This window comes from Xenopus laevis, chromosome 5L (assembly GCF_017654675.1).
Source record: "Xenopus laevis strain J_2021 chromosome 5L, Xenopus_laevis_v10.1, whole genome shotgun sequence".
Lineage (NCBI taxonomy): Eukaryota > Metazoa > Chordata > Amphibia > Anura > Pipidae > Xenopus > Xenopus laevis.
Genome location: NC_054379.1, coordinates 20661204 through 20681496, shown reverse-complemented (window position 1 = coordinate 20681496; position 20293 = coordinate 20661204). Strand labels below are relative to the sequence as shown.

The following is a 20293-nucleotide window of genomic DNA, read 5'->3' as shown; positions in this document are numbered from 1 at the left end:
GTGCGTTCCGGATTCCCCTCTTAAACAGGTTGAAAGTGGCGCTGGATACATGGAGGCCTATCCCCTGGACCCCGATGCCGGGGAACCGTCCTGTCACTCGAGGACCGCTGCCTTGGAGGCCGGGAATACGAGGGCCCCTGGGTCCCGGATTAATAAACAATGGGGGAGTACTGAGAGCCCCGATAATGCCGGGAATCCCCCCAGCACGGGCGCCCGTGAGGAACCTCTCACTACAGGGGGCGCGACCGATACTGGGTCCGCCACCGCCGATGAGGCCCGGAGTCCAGGGGCCAGGGTTATTGAGAGGAGTGGGGGTCCCTATGTCAATGAGGGGGGCAGGTCCCCAGAGGCAGGGGCCAATGAACAGTCCGAGCCTGTTGGGACCGGGGACTGTGAGGGGACCAGGGATGTTTGTACCGGAAGCTATGAGGGGACGAGGGATACCGATGAGGGGCTTGGGGGTCCCCAGTGTAACAGGCATGAGAGTTCCCCTCGTACAGGGGCCCATGCAGAATGCCAACAGGCTTCCAGGCCCTGCCAGGGGTCCCATGTTACCCAATCCGATGGGGAGAAGAGACACAGCTCCTGGACCAATGAGGATGAGAGCGCCATTTCTTCTGGGACCAGTACCCCCAAGGAATCCAGTTCTCCCAGGAGCATCAGTGCCACGACCCCCAATTTTGCCGGGACCACTCCAGAAGAACAACCTAGTCCCCAGGCCAATTATGGGGAGATTGCCTCAAGGAGCCCCAGTAAGGATGGAGACTCTGGGTGCAGTCCGCCCAGGCACAGTCCCGTGGAGAGGCCCAATGATACCAAGGTCACCGAATCCTTTAAGAAACCAGTCACTGCTGCCCGTCCCAGTGACACTAAAAAGGCAACTGAGCCAAGAGACAAACCAGCAGCCCTTTCACAGGCTTCTCCCCCCAGCCGCAACAGAACCCCCAATGTTGAAACGCCCTCGGATGTCAGTGCCAGGCTTCCCTCTGATGCCTACCAAACCTGCCCTGCCATTCCCTATAGGGAACCTCCCTGGTCCGGCGTGCCCAAGGCCCTTTACAGCTTGGAGATCCTGAAAGGGGGAAGCATCGTGTCTACCAAGAACATCAGCAATGTGAGTTGGACTATTTTCGGCAGACTCCCTTCCTGCCACGTCTCCCTGGAGCACCCTTCTGTTTCCCGTTACCATGCTGTTCTGCAGTACCGTCATGTTCAAGGTTCTGGCCCAGATGAGGAGCTTGGATTTTATGTGTATGACTTGGGCAGCACCCATGGGACCTTCCTAAACAAACAGAGGGTTCAACCAAAAACCTACTGTCGTGTTAGAGTGGGCTACGTGCTGAAATTTGGGGGAAGCACGCGCCTATTTTTACTGCAGGTGAGAGCCAATTAATTTCAGGATGGTGTTTACCTTATTAAATCAGATTTACACTGTTTCAGCACAACAACAAGGAGCTGGGTATAGTGAGAGGAGCCCACCCTTTAATCCTGAGACGCTGAGCAAAATTAAAGAAAAGGGAGAATCCCAGTTGTTAACAACCCCCAGTGACTCAAGTTGCTCTGCTCTTTTTCCAAAATTGCACCAGTCCACAGTATAACTGGTGTAGAGAAGGCTCTTGGCTTCATCCTATTGGTTTTCTTGTTTTTATGGGGTTGTTCAGCTTTAGGTTACATTTATGGGTTTATGTAATAAAAGGCACCAAGTTTGCCCAGGTGCAGTAACCTATAGCAACCAATCAGCAGGTAGCATTTACTTGCCACCTGTTTAAACGCAAACATAAAAATTGGTTGCTATTGGTTACTGCAAAATCGTAGTAGACAGCACCAGTCGTGAAAATTGTTTAAAAAAGCCTTTATTGTTACTTCATGGCTTTATCATCTGAACAAATGCAACAACGTTTCAAGCCACATGGCCCTTTATCAAGTCAATGTTTCACACATGGTTACACGTTTTTTATTTTACCCTTGTATAGCGCCATCTTGTGGTTCAATCCTTAAATACATCATAAACTACAGAACAAAAGATTTAATCATATCTACATTTTGTCGGTGGAGCCTCCTTCTCCACATCTATGCTGCTATTTCCTTGTTCAAATATCTGTAATATTAAAAACATAAATAAAAATCCAGTTTAAAAACATACTTAGCGGAATATAGAATGTAGATCATATTCTCGGTTAAGGCCATGGGGCTCCATAGTTTCTACGCAGCGTATCCACCATGCTTCTTTCTTTAGCAGTTCATTATTTCTATCCCCTCCCCGTCGAAGTTTGGGCACATTATCTATAACTTGGAACCTTAGTTGTTGGACCCCATGGCCTTTTTCCACAAAGTGGCTTGCAACCGCCTGATCTGTTTCTTATCGCGGACTTATGTTCCCGTATCCTGTCTCTGATCATGCGGGTAGTCTGCCCCACATATAAATACCCGCAAGGGCTATTGGATACTGCTCCTGGCAAACGTTGTGCCTTAAATGACATTTGGGGGTTCGTGTGTTATAGCATTCAAATGGGACCCACTGACTGACCCCAGCAACAAAGAAAACCATTGTTCTGTAAGGCTGCTGTTTATTGTAATTGTTGCTTTGTATTATTTATCTTTCTGTTCAGTCTGTCTTCTATTCATCCCCAATCTCTTATTCAAACCACTGCCTGGTAAATTGGACCCTAGCTCCAAAACTGGAGACCTGCTGAACAAAAACCTAAATGAAGATAATAAAAAAAGACAATTTGTAAATGATCTGAGAATACCACTGTCTACTATGTGCTAACATGCAATTTAAAGATGATTTGAAGATTTGCATACTGCTCCAAATTATGCAGAAAATCTCAGGTCCCAAGAATAGATCCAATACCCATGTATTAGTGATGCATGGGTCAGTTGTTTGGTGACCCTTGCTGCCCTAAATATTTACACATCTAACCCAATGTGGAGAACTCCCAAGTCTCGTTCTTCCCATTGAGCTGCAGCATGACCCAGATTTTTATGTTTCTCATTGTGTGTACCTGCTAGGGCCCTGAGGACGACCAGGAGGAAGAATCTGAGCTCACAGTAACTCAGATAAAAGAAGCACGGAGGCAGAAGGAGAGCCTGCAGAAGAGGATGCTGGGAGATGATTCTGATGATGAAGAAAGTTCAGAAGACAGCAAGAATGTGAAGGAATCGGGGAGTTTGGGGGATGATGCAGGATGCATGTGGGGAATGGGTAAGGTTTATTCTGCAATATATTACTGCCTTATTTGCCCAAGTCGTTTTAATGCGAATTGCAATTTAATTAGGATTTACAGTCCCATATCTTTATTTCTGTTAATAAAAACCTATGCCAGTATACATTTATCTGTTTATTTGTGTTATTTCTAATGCCCCTCCCTCCCCCCCATGTATCATGTGAACAGTTTTGTAGCTTGCGCCTATTCGTCACCAGCTACATTAGATGGAATTGATCTGGTTTCCCGTGTGACTCTTGCTGGAGGCTTTTGTGCATTTCTGAAAAGGCACATTTGTTAATGTACCAGAATGGGCAGCCCAAAGGTTCTGCTTTCCTTTTTGGGAGCACTGATGGTTTGTGTGTTGCAGGAGAGGATGCGCTCCAAGAAGATAACGAGGAAAACCCAATTGCAGCTGAATTTCAGGAAGAAAAGGAGGCTCTGTACTTGAAGAATCCCAAAAAAGCTCTCCAGGGCTTCTTCGACAGGGAAGGTAATTTAATCAGCTTTTTAAATCCGATATGGGGCTAGACAAATTGTTAGTTTTCCAGCTGCCCCAGTTATGTGACTTGTGCTCTCATAAACTTCAGTCACTTTTTACTATTGTACTGCAAGTTGTAGTGATATCAACACCCCCCTCCCCAGCAGCCTAACAGAACAATGGGAAGGTAACCAGATAGCAGCTCCCTAACACAAGATAACAGCTGCCTGGTAGATCTAAGAACAGCACTCAATAGTAAAATCCTGGTCCCACTGCAACACATTCAGTTCCATTGAGTAGGAGAAACAACAGGCTGCCAGAAAGCAGTTCCATCCTAAAGTGCTGGCTCTTTCTGAAAGCACATGACCAGGCAAAATGACCTGAGATGCACCTACACACCAATATTACAACTACAAAAAATACTCTTGTTGGGTCAGGAATTAAATTTTATATTGTAGAGTGAATTATTTGCAGTTAATGAAACAGTGTAATTTAGAAATAAAAACAACATCATAAAAATCAAGACAGTATCGTGATTTTCTATAGACTAGAAGTATGTAGATCCAAATTTCCTCAGTTCTAAAGGGTACGTTTACCTTAAAATGTATTGTTATGTTTGCAGTAATATTCTGATAGAGTTCCCAACTGACCTTTATTTTTATTATGTTTGATGTCTGTACTTTCTTCCTTTAAATTCTCCACTCTAAAATACATGATACTGTCTGGTTGTCAAGGTCAGTGATGTTGGCAGCCAGAAAGCAGATGAGGCTGGTTATTAAGGCTAATATTTTTAACACTTGTTTTTATAATCAAACCCTTTTCTATTCATCTTCCATTCCAGCATTTACCTTAGCAACATTCCAAACTGGAGAGCTGTAGAACCAAAGTGATTCTGGTATCTTTAAAGGCTGCATTTCAGCGTATTATCCTTTCTTCTTAATGACAGTAAGCCAATAAAATCCATAGGCAATGCAGGCATCCTATATAAAAGCCCTAGTGCTTTGTAGCTGCATCTTGGCCTTCCCAGACACCCAATCGAGAGCCAGTTGTGAATAGCATACTGTCCCATAATGTGTATATAACAGAATGAGGCAGCATATCTCCATCGTACTGATTAAAGGCATTCATGGCATTTTAACATGTCCTTTCTGTTTGGGTTTTTCCAGGGGAAGAGCTGGAATATGAGTATGAAGAACAGGGCCCTGGCATGTGGCTGTGCAGAGTCAAGTATGTAGTGGCAGGTGCCTTTCTTTTAATTATATTTCCAATGGTGCATTTTCCAACTTGCTGCTAATTGTTCTAGTCTCTCTTATTGTGTATAGGTTTTGGGTTTTGTCTCTATTGGGTGCTCTCTAAAGTTTACTCCACATGCATTAGAGCTTCTCCCATATTATGCATTCAAATACAGGCTTGGAATATAATAGATCTATTTCTGAGCTAGTTTCATTTTTCTTATTTGCCCACTTCTTTGCAGTTGGTTCTGAATGTCTGGGTTTCTTTGCTTACAGGTTGCCTGTAGATGATGCTTCAGGGAAGCAGCTGGTGGCAGAAGCTGTGCATTCTGGGAAGAAGAAAGAAGCATCAGTGGTGTGTTCATTGGAAGCTTGTCGTATGCTGGAGATGAGAGGCCTGCTGCGCCAAGAGGCAGGTAAGTGCCCTTTGCTGTTCCTTGTAATCTTGTGCAGGCGTTGTTGTGGCATGTCTGGGCTAGGATTAAGGCTTTTTATGATCTAGCATGTCTGGACTAGAATTAAAGCACTTTATGATGTAGCATGATTGGACTAGGATTAAAGATCTTTATGATGTAGCATGTCTGGACTAGGATTAAGGCCCTTTATGATGTAGCATGATTGGACTAGGATTAAAGCACTTTATGATGTACTATGATTGGACTAGGATTGAATCACTTTATGTAGGACTAGGATTAAAGGAGAATTCCACAGATTCTGCCAGTGAAGTTCCACGCATCCATCTTCAGGGTCCTCGGTAAGATGACTGGGAGATCGGTATCTCGGGGCATGTGCAGTTGGAGCAGTTTGTCGGTTTGCGACAACTGCGCATGCACGGAATTGGACGGAAAGGACCCGGAAGATGGATGTGTGGAACGCCGCTGGCAGAATCTGCGCCGAGGGGTAAGTATAAAGTATGGGGCATTTAGCCTGTTGAGAGGAGGGAGGGGGTCTACCTGTGGTGGTGTGTATGAGTTTTTTTTATACACTGTTGAATTCTCCTTTAAGGCAGTGACACACAGGCCCAATATAAAGCACTGCTCTGTGGCTGCTTACAACATAGCCTTAACATAAAGTTTCCAGAAGGATTCGGAGATTCAGCCAAATCCAAAATCGTGGATTCAGTGCATCCCTAGTTTCCAGATTGCCTGTCTGGCCTGTGATGGGGAATATGTTATGATAAGTGTGTGGCTTTATTCAGGTGAGAAATGTGATATTAAACTTAGAGCTTGAAGATTGCAATCATAATAGGGGCTGCACCACTTTATAGGTTGTTTTCTAAAACACTGTTATTCCAGAGACCCTAGTATAATAAAGTTATTAAAATTAACCCAAAATCTCACCTCAAGGCTGGGCCCTCTGTCCGCTGCATTGCTTCTCTACTATGGACCATTTAAGAAATTCTGCTCATCCATCTGTAGCGCTTTACAGGAACAGGCTATGACTGATTAGGAGGATTATGAATGTGTGGGCTAGAAATTGTGAACATGATCAAATGAAAATTGATGATCGGCAATCTTTTTTTTTTTTGTTTGTTTTTTTTTTTCATTCAGTGGCTCGCAAGAGAAAAGCTAAAAATTGGGAGGATGAGGATTTCTACGACAGCGATGACGACACCTTCCTCGACCGCACGGGACTGGTAGAAAAGAAGAGGATGAACCGCATGAAAAAGGCTGGGAAGATTGAAGAAAAACCAGAAACATATGACTCCCTGGTAGGTGACATCTGATTGTTGACAAACCTGTGAGCATCCAGAAACTGTGAACTAATATAATTCTGGGATCTTCTCCATTGGCTGGCTGGAGAGAGTGTTCCCAAGAGAAAGGAACATTGTAAGATGTCCTGAATCTTCCCCTATCTTAAAAATAAGCTCAATAAATAGTCTGCTGTTAAATACAGGAATGTTGGACTACAAAGGGAAACAGAACCCTTCTTTGTAATTTAAGTCAAGCTATGGGTATTCCAGCGCACTGCCTAAGCCAGTATTCTTTGGTGCTTCTATCCTCCTATGACAGTGATCTCCAATCAGTAGCTCATGAACAACATGTTGCTCCCAGTGGCCTCCAAACAGGTGTTTATTTTTAAATTCCTGACTTAAAGGCAAGCTTTAGTTGCATAAAAAATGTGGACTGCCAATAGAGCCTCCCATTGACTGCAAGTCCACATAAGGGCTACCAATACCCAATCACAGCTCTCATTTGGAAGCCCCAATATCTTTTTGCATGCTTGTGTTGCTCTCCAACATTATTTTATACTTGCATGTAGCTCATGGGTAAAAAAGGTTAGGGACCCCTGCTCTCTGACCTCCCGCTGGTCAGTATGAAAGTGAGGAGCAGCAATCTACTTTCTTTGTAATTGGTGCTGTGTCTTTAAATTTCCCTTTAAAGTAAATGTTTCACTTAAAGGAAAACCATACCCCCAAAATGAACACATAAGCAACAGACAATTTATATCATATTAAGTGGCATATTAAAGAATCTTCTCAAACTGTTCTATATATTTAAGTAAATCTTGCCTTTTTACATCTCTTCCCTTGAACCCCCATTTCATGATGGTCTGTGTGCTGCCTCAGAGATCACCTGACCAGAAATACTGCAGCTCTAACTGTAGAAGTGTTGAAGCAAAAGACAAGTATCATTTGTTGTTATGTTTGTGTGCATGATCCCAGGGGGTGGCCCTTATTTTTAAAATGGCAATTTTCTATTTATGATTACCCAATGGCACATATTATTAGAAAAGTATATAATTATGAAAATAGTTTATTTACATGAAGCAGGGTTTTACATATGAGCTGTTTTATGCAATGTCTTTGTATAGAGACCTACATTATTTGGGGGGTATAGTTTTCCTTTAAATGTTTCCTTTCTTTCAGAAAAATTCATCCTTCAAACCATTCAAACCAAGCTCAAAAGCTCTTCATTATCTATTCGACTCTGAAACTGACGCTGTCTACTTTTATCAATGTGTTTTCTTTCAAGGTGACTAAGTTAAATGCTGTTGAAAAGGAGCTTTCTGAGGTTGCCACCAAGCTGCAAACATCTCATGCAGGTAAGTTCAATCCTTCTCAGGGGGTATGGGAAATAAAAGCAGTGCTGCTCCTGTGGCAGGCGTTTTGCTATGCGTCTCTTTATTTTATTGGCGTTTCTTTAGTGCAGAACAGCTGAACTCTTTTGGAAGGAGAATGAGTTCACTGTGATAATTACTGAAGAAGCAGTTTGATCAGTGCAGTTTTATGAATGGGCTCTTGATAGCACGGAGTATCACCAAGGCTTGGGGTGTTGGTTTTCACAGGGCTGGTCACATTTCTGCTGTTCGATTAATTCTAGCACAATATGGTGGTTGTACCCTTGCTAGTTTGTGTTAACTATTTTTATCTCTGGAGCACAGCAGGGTTCTGAGCTCACAGTACTGATAAATATTTCTGTTCTCTGAGCGTTCAAGCACACGGCCAGATTCGCGGAGTCTGGCGACTAATCGCCTCTTCTGCGGGGCGACAATCTCCCCAAACTGCCTGCCGCCTGCTATAATGATAAACAGACAGCGACAATGCACTAGCGGCTCTTCGATTTCTGAAGTCACCCAAAGTTGCCTCACGAGGAAACTCCAGGCGACTTTGGAACTCAAAGCGCCGCGGGTGCATTGGTACTGGTTGTTTGTCATTATAGCAGGCTGGCGGAAGGCAGTTCGGGAGATTGTCGCCGCACAGAAGAGGCGATTAGTCGCCAGGCGACTAAATCTCTCAGAATCTGCCCGTGTGCTTAGACCCTGAGATGTCTGACCATATGGTATTTGTGGTAAACCTGTTATTTTCGTTTTTCATTATTTAATATGGCTTTGTTCTTATTTTCCTCTCTCCCCCACAGCTGATTCTCAGAGCTCAGCTCAGGACTCACTGGATGCCTTCATGACAGAAATAAAATCTGCAACCACACTCGATAGCATTGCCCGCAAGAAGCTCCACTTGCGTTCTTTTGAGCTAAAGAAGGAACAGCAGAGACTGAAAGGGCTGATAAAGATTGTGCAGCCAACAAAACTTCCGGAACTCAGGTCAGAAATCATGGAAACCCATATGGATCAACTTTGTAGAGGGGAAAAGTACTAGTAAATGAACTTTCAGTGTGTTGGAGTTGCTCTTTGGTTGATTGCGTTAGAGACTTCAGTAGGTTATTTGCAGTGGAATTTATAATCCAATGTCCCTATCACCGTCACGTACATACTTAAAATCCACAATTTTTGAGTGCCCTGGCTGAGATTGAACAAAGGACCCCGGTGCAGCAATACTAACTACAGTGCCACCATGCTGCCCTCTTAATATTCAGGTTCTCTCTTTTCTTTAAATCTTCCATAGTGTCCCAAACCAATGCCTCGTTGCTAGGATCCGTGAGCCTCACAACTATGTAATTGTTACACTGGAGAGCTACAAAACAAATATAAAAAAAAAGTAGACCAATTTGCAAGTAGATGAGCTGAACCTTAACATTTCATACATGCATTTCTAGAAAGCAGTAAGCCAGATGGTACCCCCGGGAAATGCTCATGACATCGTCCCTCCATATTTATCGCCTGTAAGGCCATTTCTGAAGGGTTATAAAGTACTGAACACTTACTTTATTAATTCCCATTTGCCTGGAACAGCAGCTGCCTGCAAAGTACACAGACTGTCATGCGTATTCTCACCAGTGCAGTTGGCTCATATAAAATAATGCCTGTGTCAGTCTGCTCCATGCTTTCCTGGACTTTGAAACCTCAGATTTACAGATACTCTGAAGGGGGCAGTAAATCTGAAATTGAGGAGCAGATGGGAGCTGCCTGTGATAGCACATGCGCTACGGATGTAAGCGCTCTACTCCCAAGCCTGCGAGATCCTTCCTATAAACTGCTGCATGTTTCCCATATATTTATATTCTCTCTGCCAGCCTTCACTGGATCCACACAGAGCCACCGGCTATTTATTTCTTATTGTGTAGGACACACAGAGCCTTCACTGAGACAGACACAGAGTCCGATGCCTTTTTATGGATGCCTTAGGGAATTCATTGTTACTGCTATTTTATTTACATCTAGGGCAGGGATCCCCAACCTTTTTCACCCGTGAGCAACATTCATAAGTAAAAGGAGTTGGGGAGCAACACATGCATGAAAAATGTTCTTGGGGTGCCAAATAAGGGCTATGATTGGCTATTTGGTAGCCCCTATGTGGATTGTCAACCTACATTGAGGCTCTGTTTGGAAGCACATCTAGTTTTTATACAACCAAAACTTGCCTCCAAGCCTGGAATTCAAAAATAAGCTCCTGCTTTGAGGCCACTGGGAGCACATCCAAGGGGTTGGAGAGCAACATGTTGCTCACGAGCTACTGGTTGAGGATCACTGATCTAGGGACTCCATTCAGGCGGGGTTTAGGTCCTGGGACTCTGTTCAGGTAGGTCAGGTTTAGGTACAAGGGCTCACTTTAGGTCAGGTTTAGGTACAAGGGCTCATTTTAGGTTAAGATACAAGGGCTCACTTTAGGTCAGGTTTAGGTACACTGGCTCATTTTAGGTCAGGTTTAGATACAAGGGCTCACGCTAGATCAGGTTTAGGTACAAGGGCTCATTTTAGGTCAGGTTTAGATACAAGGGCTCACTTTAGGTCAGGTTTAGATACAAGGGCTCACTTTAGGTCAGGTTTAGATACAAGGGCTCACTTTAGGTCAGGTTTAGGTACAAGGGCTCATTTTAGGTCAGGTTTAGATACAAGGGCTCACTTTAGGTCAGGTTTAGATACAGGTCAGGTTCAGGGGCGTAACTATAGAGGAAGCAGACCCTGCGGCTGCAGGGGGGCCCAGGAGGTATAGGGGCCCCATGAGGCCCTAATTCATATACAATTTCAATAAATATTGGAGAAACAAGTCAACCTCTAAACATTTTGGGGGCCTGAAAAATAATTTGCTGTGGGGCCCAGTAATATCTAGTTACGCCACTGGTCAGGTTTAGGTACAAGGGCTCACTTTAGGTCAGGTTTAGGTACAAGGGCTCATTTTTGGTCAGGTTTAGATACAAGGGCTCACTTCAGGTGGGTTTTTAACTTCTAAGACCAACATTATTCTAAGTAGAGTCTATCTGAGTGAACTGTTTCACCAAATAAAACCTGATGCAATTGCAACTCCCCCCCCCCCCCCCAGATACAAATGCTAAAAATCAGTTATCATTTTAGTGGCATGTGGACACGATATGACTTCAGGTTGCCGACCGTGATGGGTGCAATCATCGTATTTCTGTTCTTATTTCTCTCTGCCAGTCAAATCTTATGCTTTGTTGCTGAATGTTCTTCTTTCAGTCCAGTGGCACCAGATTCCAAATCGAAAAAGCCTAACTTGCCAATGTTCGGAGCTATGAAAGGAGGAAGTAAATTTAAACTGAAAACTGGAACAGTTGGGGTAAGTTCTTTCTGTTTAATCACGAAGCAGTGTTCACCTTACAGTATAGCCTGAGGGACTGTCTGTATATAGGTAGGTGTAAAATGTTATAATTTTCCCACAGAAACTGCCTCCAAAGCGAACAGACATTCCAGAAAACTTTTTTAATATGAAAGGCAACGAGAATGAGGTGGAAGAAGACGAAGAGGAAGAAATGCAGATGGAAAGTAAACAGGAGGCTGCTGAAAAGGATTCTGGGGAGAAACCAGCACAGAGCAATGAAGCTGATCCAGGATCCCCTCAAACAACTGGCTGCTCACCCCCATCTTCTGCTGATGGCAAGTCAGGTATGTAGCAGAGTTTATCTGATTTTGGAAGTAGGTGCAGCAAGTGCAAGTTACTTCTTTTGGTCACTCCTTATTAACCACACCTTAAGTCCCAGTCACTAGTGCTTTCCTCTTTATATATTTTTCCCATAGAGGCTGCAAAATAATTAACTTTTATGTATATAACCCCACATACAACAGTTGTACAACCCAGCAGTATATTCAAAGTATACTTTTTGATAACTATTCACACATGTTTCTTGGGCCATCAGTGCCAGTATAAATACAGAACCGGCTTTATGGTGTCTCCAATCTTTACCTTTTTGTGACATAATCTGTGGCTGCTATTAAATGTATTAAAGGAGAACTAAAGCCTAACTAAAGAAGTACGGTAGGTAGAAATGTTGTTCATTATGTTTTGTGCTTCTGTACCAGCCCAAGGCAACCACAGTCCTTTAGCAGTAAAGATCTGTGTCTCCAAAGATGCCCCAGTAGCTCCCCCTGTCTTCTTTTCTGCTGATTCACTGCACATGCTCTGTGCTGCTGTCACTTACTGAGCTTAGGGACCCACTCACAATATACAGTACACATAGAATAGAAATGTCACAATATAAGGCTGATTAGTAATTAATACAGATAATTACTACATGGCAGCACAGAAACCAGTGCAATTAGCATCAGAATTTAATAATCAGTCCTGTATCATCAGCTTATATTACAGACAAACCTCATTTTCTGCTTGATAATTGACAACCCCTAAGCTTAGCTTCTCAACAGCTGCTCAGAGCCCACTGAGCATGTGAGTGTCACAGACACTTTCCAAGATGGTGACCCCCTGTGACAAGTTTGAAGTCCTGGATCATTGCTGCTATTGACAAGCTGAAACTTTAGGCTGGAGCAGTAAGTTCGGTATATAAAATATGGCATTTTTAGCCATATTCATTTTTACTGTTTAGTTCTCCTTTAAGCAACCTTCACTAGCGTTAAATGTACATGTCAATTATTTCTGATATTGTCTGTATGGATGACCCTAGCTGTGTGCCCTGCAACCCAGGAACAGATCTTTATGCTGGTGCCTTTTCCTTCTTAGTTGCTATTGTACTGTCTAGGAAACAATATGGCACCTCCTACCCATATGTTTGAATAATAATATGCAGAGAGCACAGTCTTGCTCAGTATAATAAAGGACTACCCATTTAATTATATACATTATTATGCACACAGTTCCAGAAATGGAAGAAAAACTTTCTCACTCGGGACCAAAGATGACCAAGGATTCAGAGCCAGATGACGATACTCCAGTCCCTGGCAAAAGAAGTCCCCAAGGTGAGCAGTACAACCAATCATTTCTCTGCGTTGTGTCACACATGTATTGTCTGGTCTTGCAGATGTAGGGAAGCTTACTACACCTCTACCCAGCCACTCTGCCAGAAGCTAAACGCTAGGGGCTGCAGAACTCCTTCCATTTGAATTGGGGAGTTATTATTAAGAAGATACATTTTCTTTCTGTAATCCTTAAAATATTAACCATAAGTATTTTCAGCAGCTGCACAGAGCAGTTTGTCTAGAGCCATAACATACGGTTGGTAGCTGCTCAGAGTGAATATTGCAGAGCATGTGCATGTGACAGACTATAGCACACAGACATAGCAGAGCAAGGCATGTGCTTAGCGGTATAGTCAGGTATAAGTAAGGGGCCCGACTGATGTATGGCTTGTAGCATGGTCACAACAAGTCAGCAGAGACTGTATGTAAACCACACTGTGATATTACAACGCTGCCAATGCCTCAGGGGAGCTTCCATGAGACTTCATTAAGGGATTTTGTGTTCCTACAGTATCCCAGAAGGAAGAAGACAAACAAAAAGAGGGAGCAGTTAAGACAAGGAAGATACATGGCCCAAGCAGGGTAAGTAAGGCTTCCCAGAATGCTGCTGGGTCTCCAGTTGTCTGTTCAGTTATTTGTGCTCACTGAGGCACCACTCAGGGTTGTGGTAGAATCACAGACACAATCAAAAAGTCAATTGATTGTATGGGTTTCTCAGCCATTCTGTCACCAAAGCTAAAATCTCAGCTCTAAGCTTGAATTGTGAAATCTTGTGCATTATTTGTCTATTTTGTCTCCACCCAGCCCTCAACAAATGCTAACCATGCAGGCTTTGCTTTTCCAAGTTCATTCTGGTTATTGACTGTGCAGCATTAAAGGAATTGTTCAGTATAACAGTAAAAACTGTGTAAATAAATAGGCTCTGCAAAATAAAAAATGTTTCTAATATAGTTACAGTATTTAGGCAAAAGTGTAATGTATAAAGGCTGCAAAATAACAAACATAATAGCCAGAACACTACTTCCTGCTTTTCAGCTCTCTTGGTTTCCACTGATTGGTAACCAGGCAGTAACCAATCAAAGACTTCAGGGGGGTACATGGGTCATACCTGTTGCTTTTGAATCTGAGCTGAATGCTGAGGATCAATTGCAAATTCACTGAACAGTTATGTCCCATGTGGCCCTCCTTCAAGTCGCTGACTAACTCAGAGTTAGAGAGCTAAAAAACAGGAAGGAGTGTTCTGGCTATTATGTTAGACATCCAGTCACTCCAGTCTTTATACATTACATTTTTGCCTAAATAATACATTTTACACAGCCTATCTATTTACCCAGTTTTTATTTTTACGCTGAACTGTTCCTTTAATGCTTTGCCTTTGAGCCCTCTCTGATTGTGGGGTTAAACTTGTCCCTCTGCCACAAAGCAAAGCTCTAAAGGTACTTCAAGTGACCATGGTAACTGATTATTGAAGTACAGATATGAAACTCTTAGGGGTGGTTCACCTTTAAGGTAACTTTTAGTATGTTCTAGAATGGCCAATTCTAAGCAACTTTTCAAATGGTCTGCATTATTTATAGTTTTATGGTTATTTGCCTTTTTCTTCTGACTTTGCAGCTTTAAATTGGGCGTCACCGACTGCTTTTAAAAACAAATGTTCACTAAACTCCCCTTCTCTATCTGGGGAAGAATTAACTTGCTGAAAATGATCTTCCTCCCTAAATTTCTTTATATCTTCCACAACTCACCAATCTTCATTCCACTGCAATTTTTTACCTCTTTGGATAAAGCGCAGACCGCCTTCCTCTGGGCCAATAAACCCCCCCCCCCAGGTTTGCTAGAGCCAAGCCCGAGGCACCAATTACAGAGGGAGGTCTAGGCCTCCCACACTGGCAATTTTACTTCTTAGCAGCGCAGGTGTACTATGTTCAATGGTGGTTCTCCCCCGATCCCGTTAACCCAAATGTTCCACTACAGGCAACCCTAGCCACCTCAATTGAGTCATTGAAATACATACCGTTCCGTAAGATATCTGAAATTCAAACGGATCATCCAATTATCATGACCCCCTATAAAGTATGGCAGAAGATAGAATTGGTGGTTTCAACTTGTACAATTGCACTATCTCCAGGCCGACCACTATGGAGAAATTCCTATCTGCCCCATTTCCAATGCAGTTGCCGGTAATTTGTAATACCCTTTAAAAAAAGCCCCTGGCCTGCCCCCCATTCGCACAGAACTTACCGGTTTTCCAGCGCTGTGGACATCGCTGCGATGTTGCTCCGCCCCTTTTGTGGCACGCCTTGTAGCTACGTCCCCTTTTGCATCACAGACCACCCCCTTTTGGTGCCCGCCCCCCAGTGGCCGGTAATATTTTTTAGTAAAGGTGGCAACCCTAATTGCTGCCCAGAGATCAAATCAATCACACTAGAACTGGAGAGCTACTCCCCTGGTTCTCATACTTACAACTTCAGCAGACCTTTCGGCAGCAATTACAGAGAATTTTAGTGCCGTCTGCACTCGCCAACATTGAAATTACTCTCCGGAACCCCTCCTCCAAAAAGTTGGTCATTACGCTGTATTCTATGCTTCTCTCCAGACTCCAGTCCCCCTTTTCCACAGCCTACACTATGTGGCACCAGGACCTGCCAGAGTTAGACAACGAGGACCGGGAGGAGGCTACGGATAAAGCATATGATTACTTGATCTCTACAAGAGACAAGCTAATCCAATTCAAAATTATTCATAGACTCCATCTGACCCCTCTACGACTACATTGTATGGGGATTCGTGACTCCTCCCGCTGCCCTAAATGCAAAGACTCTGAGGCTAACTACCTCCATCTAATATGGCTATGCCCACAAATTTATCACTTTTGGGAACTAATTCTGAACTTCATCCAGAACACAAAATCCCTGCCAAAAATACTAGCACCCAAGACATGCCTTTTTGGTATCATAGATGATATTGGTTTAGACTCTGCAGCACGTACTCTGTTTAGAACCTTTCTTTTCTATGCCAAGTCCATCCTTTTACAGTGGATGCCCCACTCTTCTCCAACACTCACCAGTTGGCTCAATATAGTGAGAGCGAATCTCCCACTGATACAGCTTACTTACATGGCAAGAGGGTGCCCGCAAAAATATGATAAGGTTTGGGGTGATTGGGTGAAAGCTTTAAACTAACATCTTGTTGCCCCTCCCCCCTGTGACTAAATAGGGAGACTGTACCTGGTACTCCAGATTCTTGATGATGTCACATGTTAACTGCTAATCTTCAACTAAATCAATGTATCTGAGATATTTTGGGAATGAGAATGCAAAAAGTCAAGGAACCAATGTTGTATTGTTTAATGTTGTCTTATATTTGTATGTTATAAATGCATAAATAAAAAATAAACAAATCTGTAAGGCTTTAAGTACATTATTGCTGATTTATATTACTCAATTTTCTATTCAGGCCTCTCCTAATCGTATTCCAGTCTCTTGTTCAAATCAATGCATGGTTGCTAGGGGAATTTGGACCCTAGCTACCAAATTGCTTAAAATATAAATTGAAGATCTGCTGAACAAAAAGCTAAATAACTCAAAAACCTTAAATAATAAAAAATGAAAACCAATTGCAAATTGTGTCATAATTTTACTCTCTACGTCATACTAAGTTATCTCAAAGGTGAACAACCCTTTTAAATGTGGTGGGAAGACCCTGCCAAACAGCCGTTTTATTAGTCTAGAATCTGGCCTCAAGTGACTGGAGCCAGGGAACAGCAAGTCCAACATCTGTTTATTGCCCCATCATAGGAGACAGACAGTATAGTCTATACACTAAGTGAGACTTGTTGCCCCCATTCAGTTCTCCTGATGATAATAACCAACGTGACTGATTGCATTCAGAGCAGATTGATGGCACACTAAGAGGCACATTTATCAAGGTCGAATTTTGAATTCAGTGAGTTTTTTTTTAAAACTCCCATAAACAAGAAATTCGACCAGTCGAAATTAAAATCGAATTTTCTCGGCTCGGATGAATTTGATCGACCCGAATACTCAAAATCGAATGAGATTCGAATTAAAAAAACTTGATTCAAGTTTTTTTTTTTCTCAGAAAAAAATCGAATGTCAGGAAGGTTGCAAACTAGGGATGCACCGAATCCACTATGTTTGGATTTGGCCAAATACCGAATCCGAATAATTTGCAATGGAAATTAGGGGTGGGAAGAGGAAACATTTTTTATTTGCTTGTTTTGTGACAAAAAGTCACGTGATTTCCCTCCCCTTCCCTAATTTGCATATGCAAATTAGGATTAGGTTCGGATGAGCAGAAGGATTCTGCCGAATCCGAATCCTCCTCAAAAAAACAGAATCCTGGATTCGGTGCATCTCTACTGCAAACATCACCAAAATGATCCCTGGACCTCTCCCATTGACTTATACAGCAATTTGTAACTAACAAACAAATATCACGTAATCACTGAAAAAGTAATAATTTATCGCACCTCAATAAAGAAAGAAATATGTATACCTGCTTCAATATCTTAGAAATGTATAAAGTGAAAGAAAATTTGAATTAAAGTGCAGTTAATCCAGTTCATTAATAAATAAAATTAATCGGGACCAATTAATTGAGTATAAAGTGCTAATGAGGACGTATATCCATTGATTGTTTGAAACGATCACTGATGTTGTAAATTCATTAATGATTCATAACTTCGATGAAATTCCAAATAGAAACTAGGGCCAGAGTATGATAAATCTCAAAACTCGAATTAAAACTCACAATTCGAATTGTAGAGTTTTGACCAAAAAAAAAAAAAAAAAATTAGAATTTTCACTTCGACCCTTAATAAATCTTCCCCTAAATATTTCTTTTTTTTCAGCCCCCAACAGGTGTCCTGTCCACCACCCACTACCCAGAGGACGACCCAGATTACTGCGTGTGGATGCCTCCTACAGGTATTTAGGTTATACCAGAGTTTTGGGGTAGCAAGGCAAGGGAATAGGGTTACATCCCTGTTTGTACCCCACACCCTGTCTGTACTACATGCAGCTATTACATACAGCAGTGTTGCTAATTCCCACTGAAATCCTTCTGTACTCGGATAATGGATCTAGAGAAATAATTAAATTTTTGGTTTCATTAATGAATCTATTTCAATTTTCTCCCAGGTCAAACAGGTGATGGGAAAACACATCTGAATGAGAAATATGGCTACTGATTCACTCTCAATAATTTACCCCATATGGGAGGGACTTGCCCATTTGTTGGTGGCAGAACAAAGACCGGGAAACAACTGGGGGGGGACACTGGCTTCCTACATCCTATACTTAGTCCAATAATGTATGGACCCTGTGAGAGCTGTACCCACGTCTCTCTGTCTGTAGCCTGCACAGTCGCCCACATCTACAACTGCCCATTGGCCGTGTGCAGCTGAAGTGCAAGCTCTTCGTCCTGCATATTCTGGTCTATTCAATGTAGTGTCTCCAGCCTCGGCCTCGTAGGTGCACAGAATATTTATGCAATGTGGATAATGATGTTCCCACAAGCATGCAAGCTTGCTGGCTCTCTTACCTGCATAGAAACGCTTACTAGATTCAAGAGAATCCTTATGTTGGGGGGATATTTGTTGGTCTCTCACTTTCACGTCTTTCCTAAATTCCCCTTTTTGTTTACCCAGCATCAAGCCTGAAACACAATGGGCTGTTGGAGTTATACCAAATAAAAATTGCCCTGGCCACTTACAGCAGCCAATCAAACGGTTGCATACACTATCCTGGTAACAGCTGACCAGTAAAAGTTAAGCTTTATGATTGGTTGCTGTGGGTTCCAAAAAACAGAGCAGATTGTAATCCCTGTTATGAAGAATTTAGGGAATGTAACCAATTGCTTTTATAATAGGCGTGTCGTTTATATTCCTCATACTGTAGATCCTCGTTATTTAATATTGTTACTATGTTGCTGTGAATATTAACTTCTGTGATGTTTGGGGATTTTTTTTTTATTAATTAGTATTTTCACCCCCCTTGTACAATTGAGAAGCTGTAAATACAATTTAGTTTGTAGTCTGGTTTCTAATTAAAAAAAACCTTGTGGAGTTCTAGTTTAACGGTTGTCTGTGTCTAGGTACAGATTTATTATACCCTATATGATAACACTCCGGAGACTATTTTTGCTCCACCACTTTTCTGCTGTAATGTTTGGCCGATGTTGCAGGGAGTTCGATTTAGTCACTTTTCAAAGTACCTGTTGTCTGACTCTAGGCGGCACTGCATCACCTCCTTTTCACTTTTAAGCCTGGAGAAATGTTTTCCACTGATTCTCCCCTCTTGATCGTCATCTCCTATTGTCCAGACAGAGAAATTGATATCATAGTAACTGAGGCTGATAAAAGTCACGCATCAATCACGTTCAACCTTCTTATCCAAATGGAACCTGCAGAACTGCTCCTTTTAAATTCATTAATTCGGTGTAAAAATAAAAACTGGGTAAATAGGCTGTGCAAAATAAAAAATGTTTCTAATATAGTTAGCCAAAAATGTAATGTATTTTGCACAGTTTACCCAGTTTTTATTTTTATACTGAACTGCTCCTTTAATGAACATTAAAGGTGATATTTACAGTGCACAAAAGGCAGATATTCATAGCAAATGTCACTGAGCTGAAAAAATTGCATTCATTTTGAAATCCAGAGCTTTAGAATCCATTTCTGCAGAACACTTAGGATTCAGCCATATTGGAGTCCTGCGAAGAGTGGTGGGATTTGTCTGGGTGCTTCTTCAGTTTTAACACGAGACACGGGAATTGTTTCCGATTGTGTTTCCTTCAATCTAGTTGGGTTTCTTTGGGACACTGCAAATCTGATTTTTTTGCAGAATTTCTTACATTTATAGGTTTCTGTGACATTTATGTATTTTCAAGGCATGCTGAGTGTAGGGGTTGGCGTCCTTCCAAAGAACTCTGGGAAAGTTTTGTTCTGTCCCAGATCAGCACGACACCAGCACCACAGGGAAATGTGATCTCCGCTGCCCTTTCCTGACACGATTTGGAGCAGCCTTGTGACTCTCCTTCCCTTCTCCATACATTTGGTATGTTAGTAAATACAGGCAGTCAGAATGAAAATTTGCTAAGAATAAGCCATTCGATATTGAGTCTACCAGCATCAGTCTTTTAGGGAGCCTTCATTTCCAAACGACTTGTGTCAATGGCTAATACTGACATAACAGATATATGTAGGCTCATCACAGTAAGATGTTTTACGCCATCCTCGCGGCCAACATGTGGTGTTTTGAACTGCTGTCGGGCTATTTTGTTGGTTCGCCACTCCATTATCTCCA

At 42.4% G+C, this 20293-nt stretch overlaps 1 protein-coding gene across 2 annotated transcripts; it reads left to right on the top strand.

The window, feature by feature from the left end:
• The first annotated feature begins 49 nt into the window (after nt 1-49).
• On the top strand, nt 50-19053 carry slc4a1ap.L (solute carrier family 4 member 1 adaptor protein L homeolog). Of its 2 annotated transcripts, none has more exons than XM_041562590.1 (14): nt 50-1114; nt 3013-3205; nt 3577-3699; nt 4854-4914; nt 5196-5335; nt 6470-6630; nt 7895-7964; nt 8780-8963; nt 11235-11334; nt 11438-11660; nt 12864-12965; nt 13477-13547; nt 17839-17914; nt 18128-19053. In XM_041562590.1, the coding sequence occupies exons 1-14, from the start codon at nt 50-52 to the stop codon at nt 18175-18177; spliced, it is 2619 nt and encodes an 872-aa protein (XP_041418524.1). In that variant the 3' UTR covers nt 18178-19053. The 2 variants fall into 2 exon arrangements, with proteins under 2 accessions (XP_041418524.1, XP_018118184.1); XM_018262695.2 differs by having other exon boundaries at nt 50-1378.
• The last annotated feature ends 1240 nt before the right edge of the window (nt 19054-20293 follow it).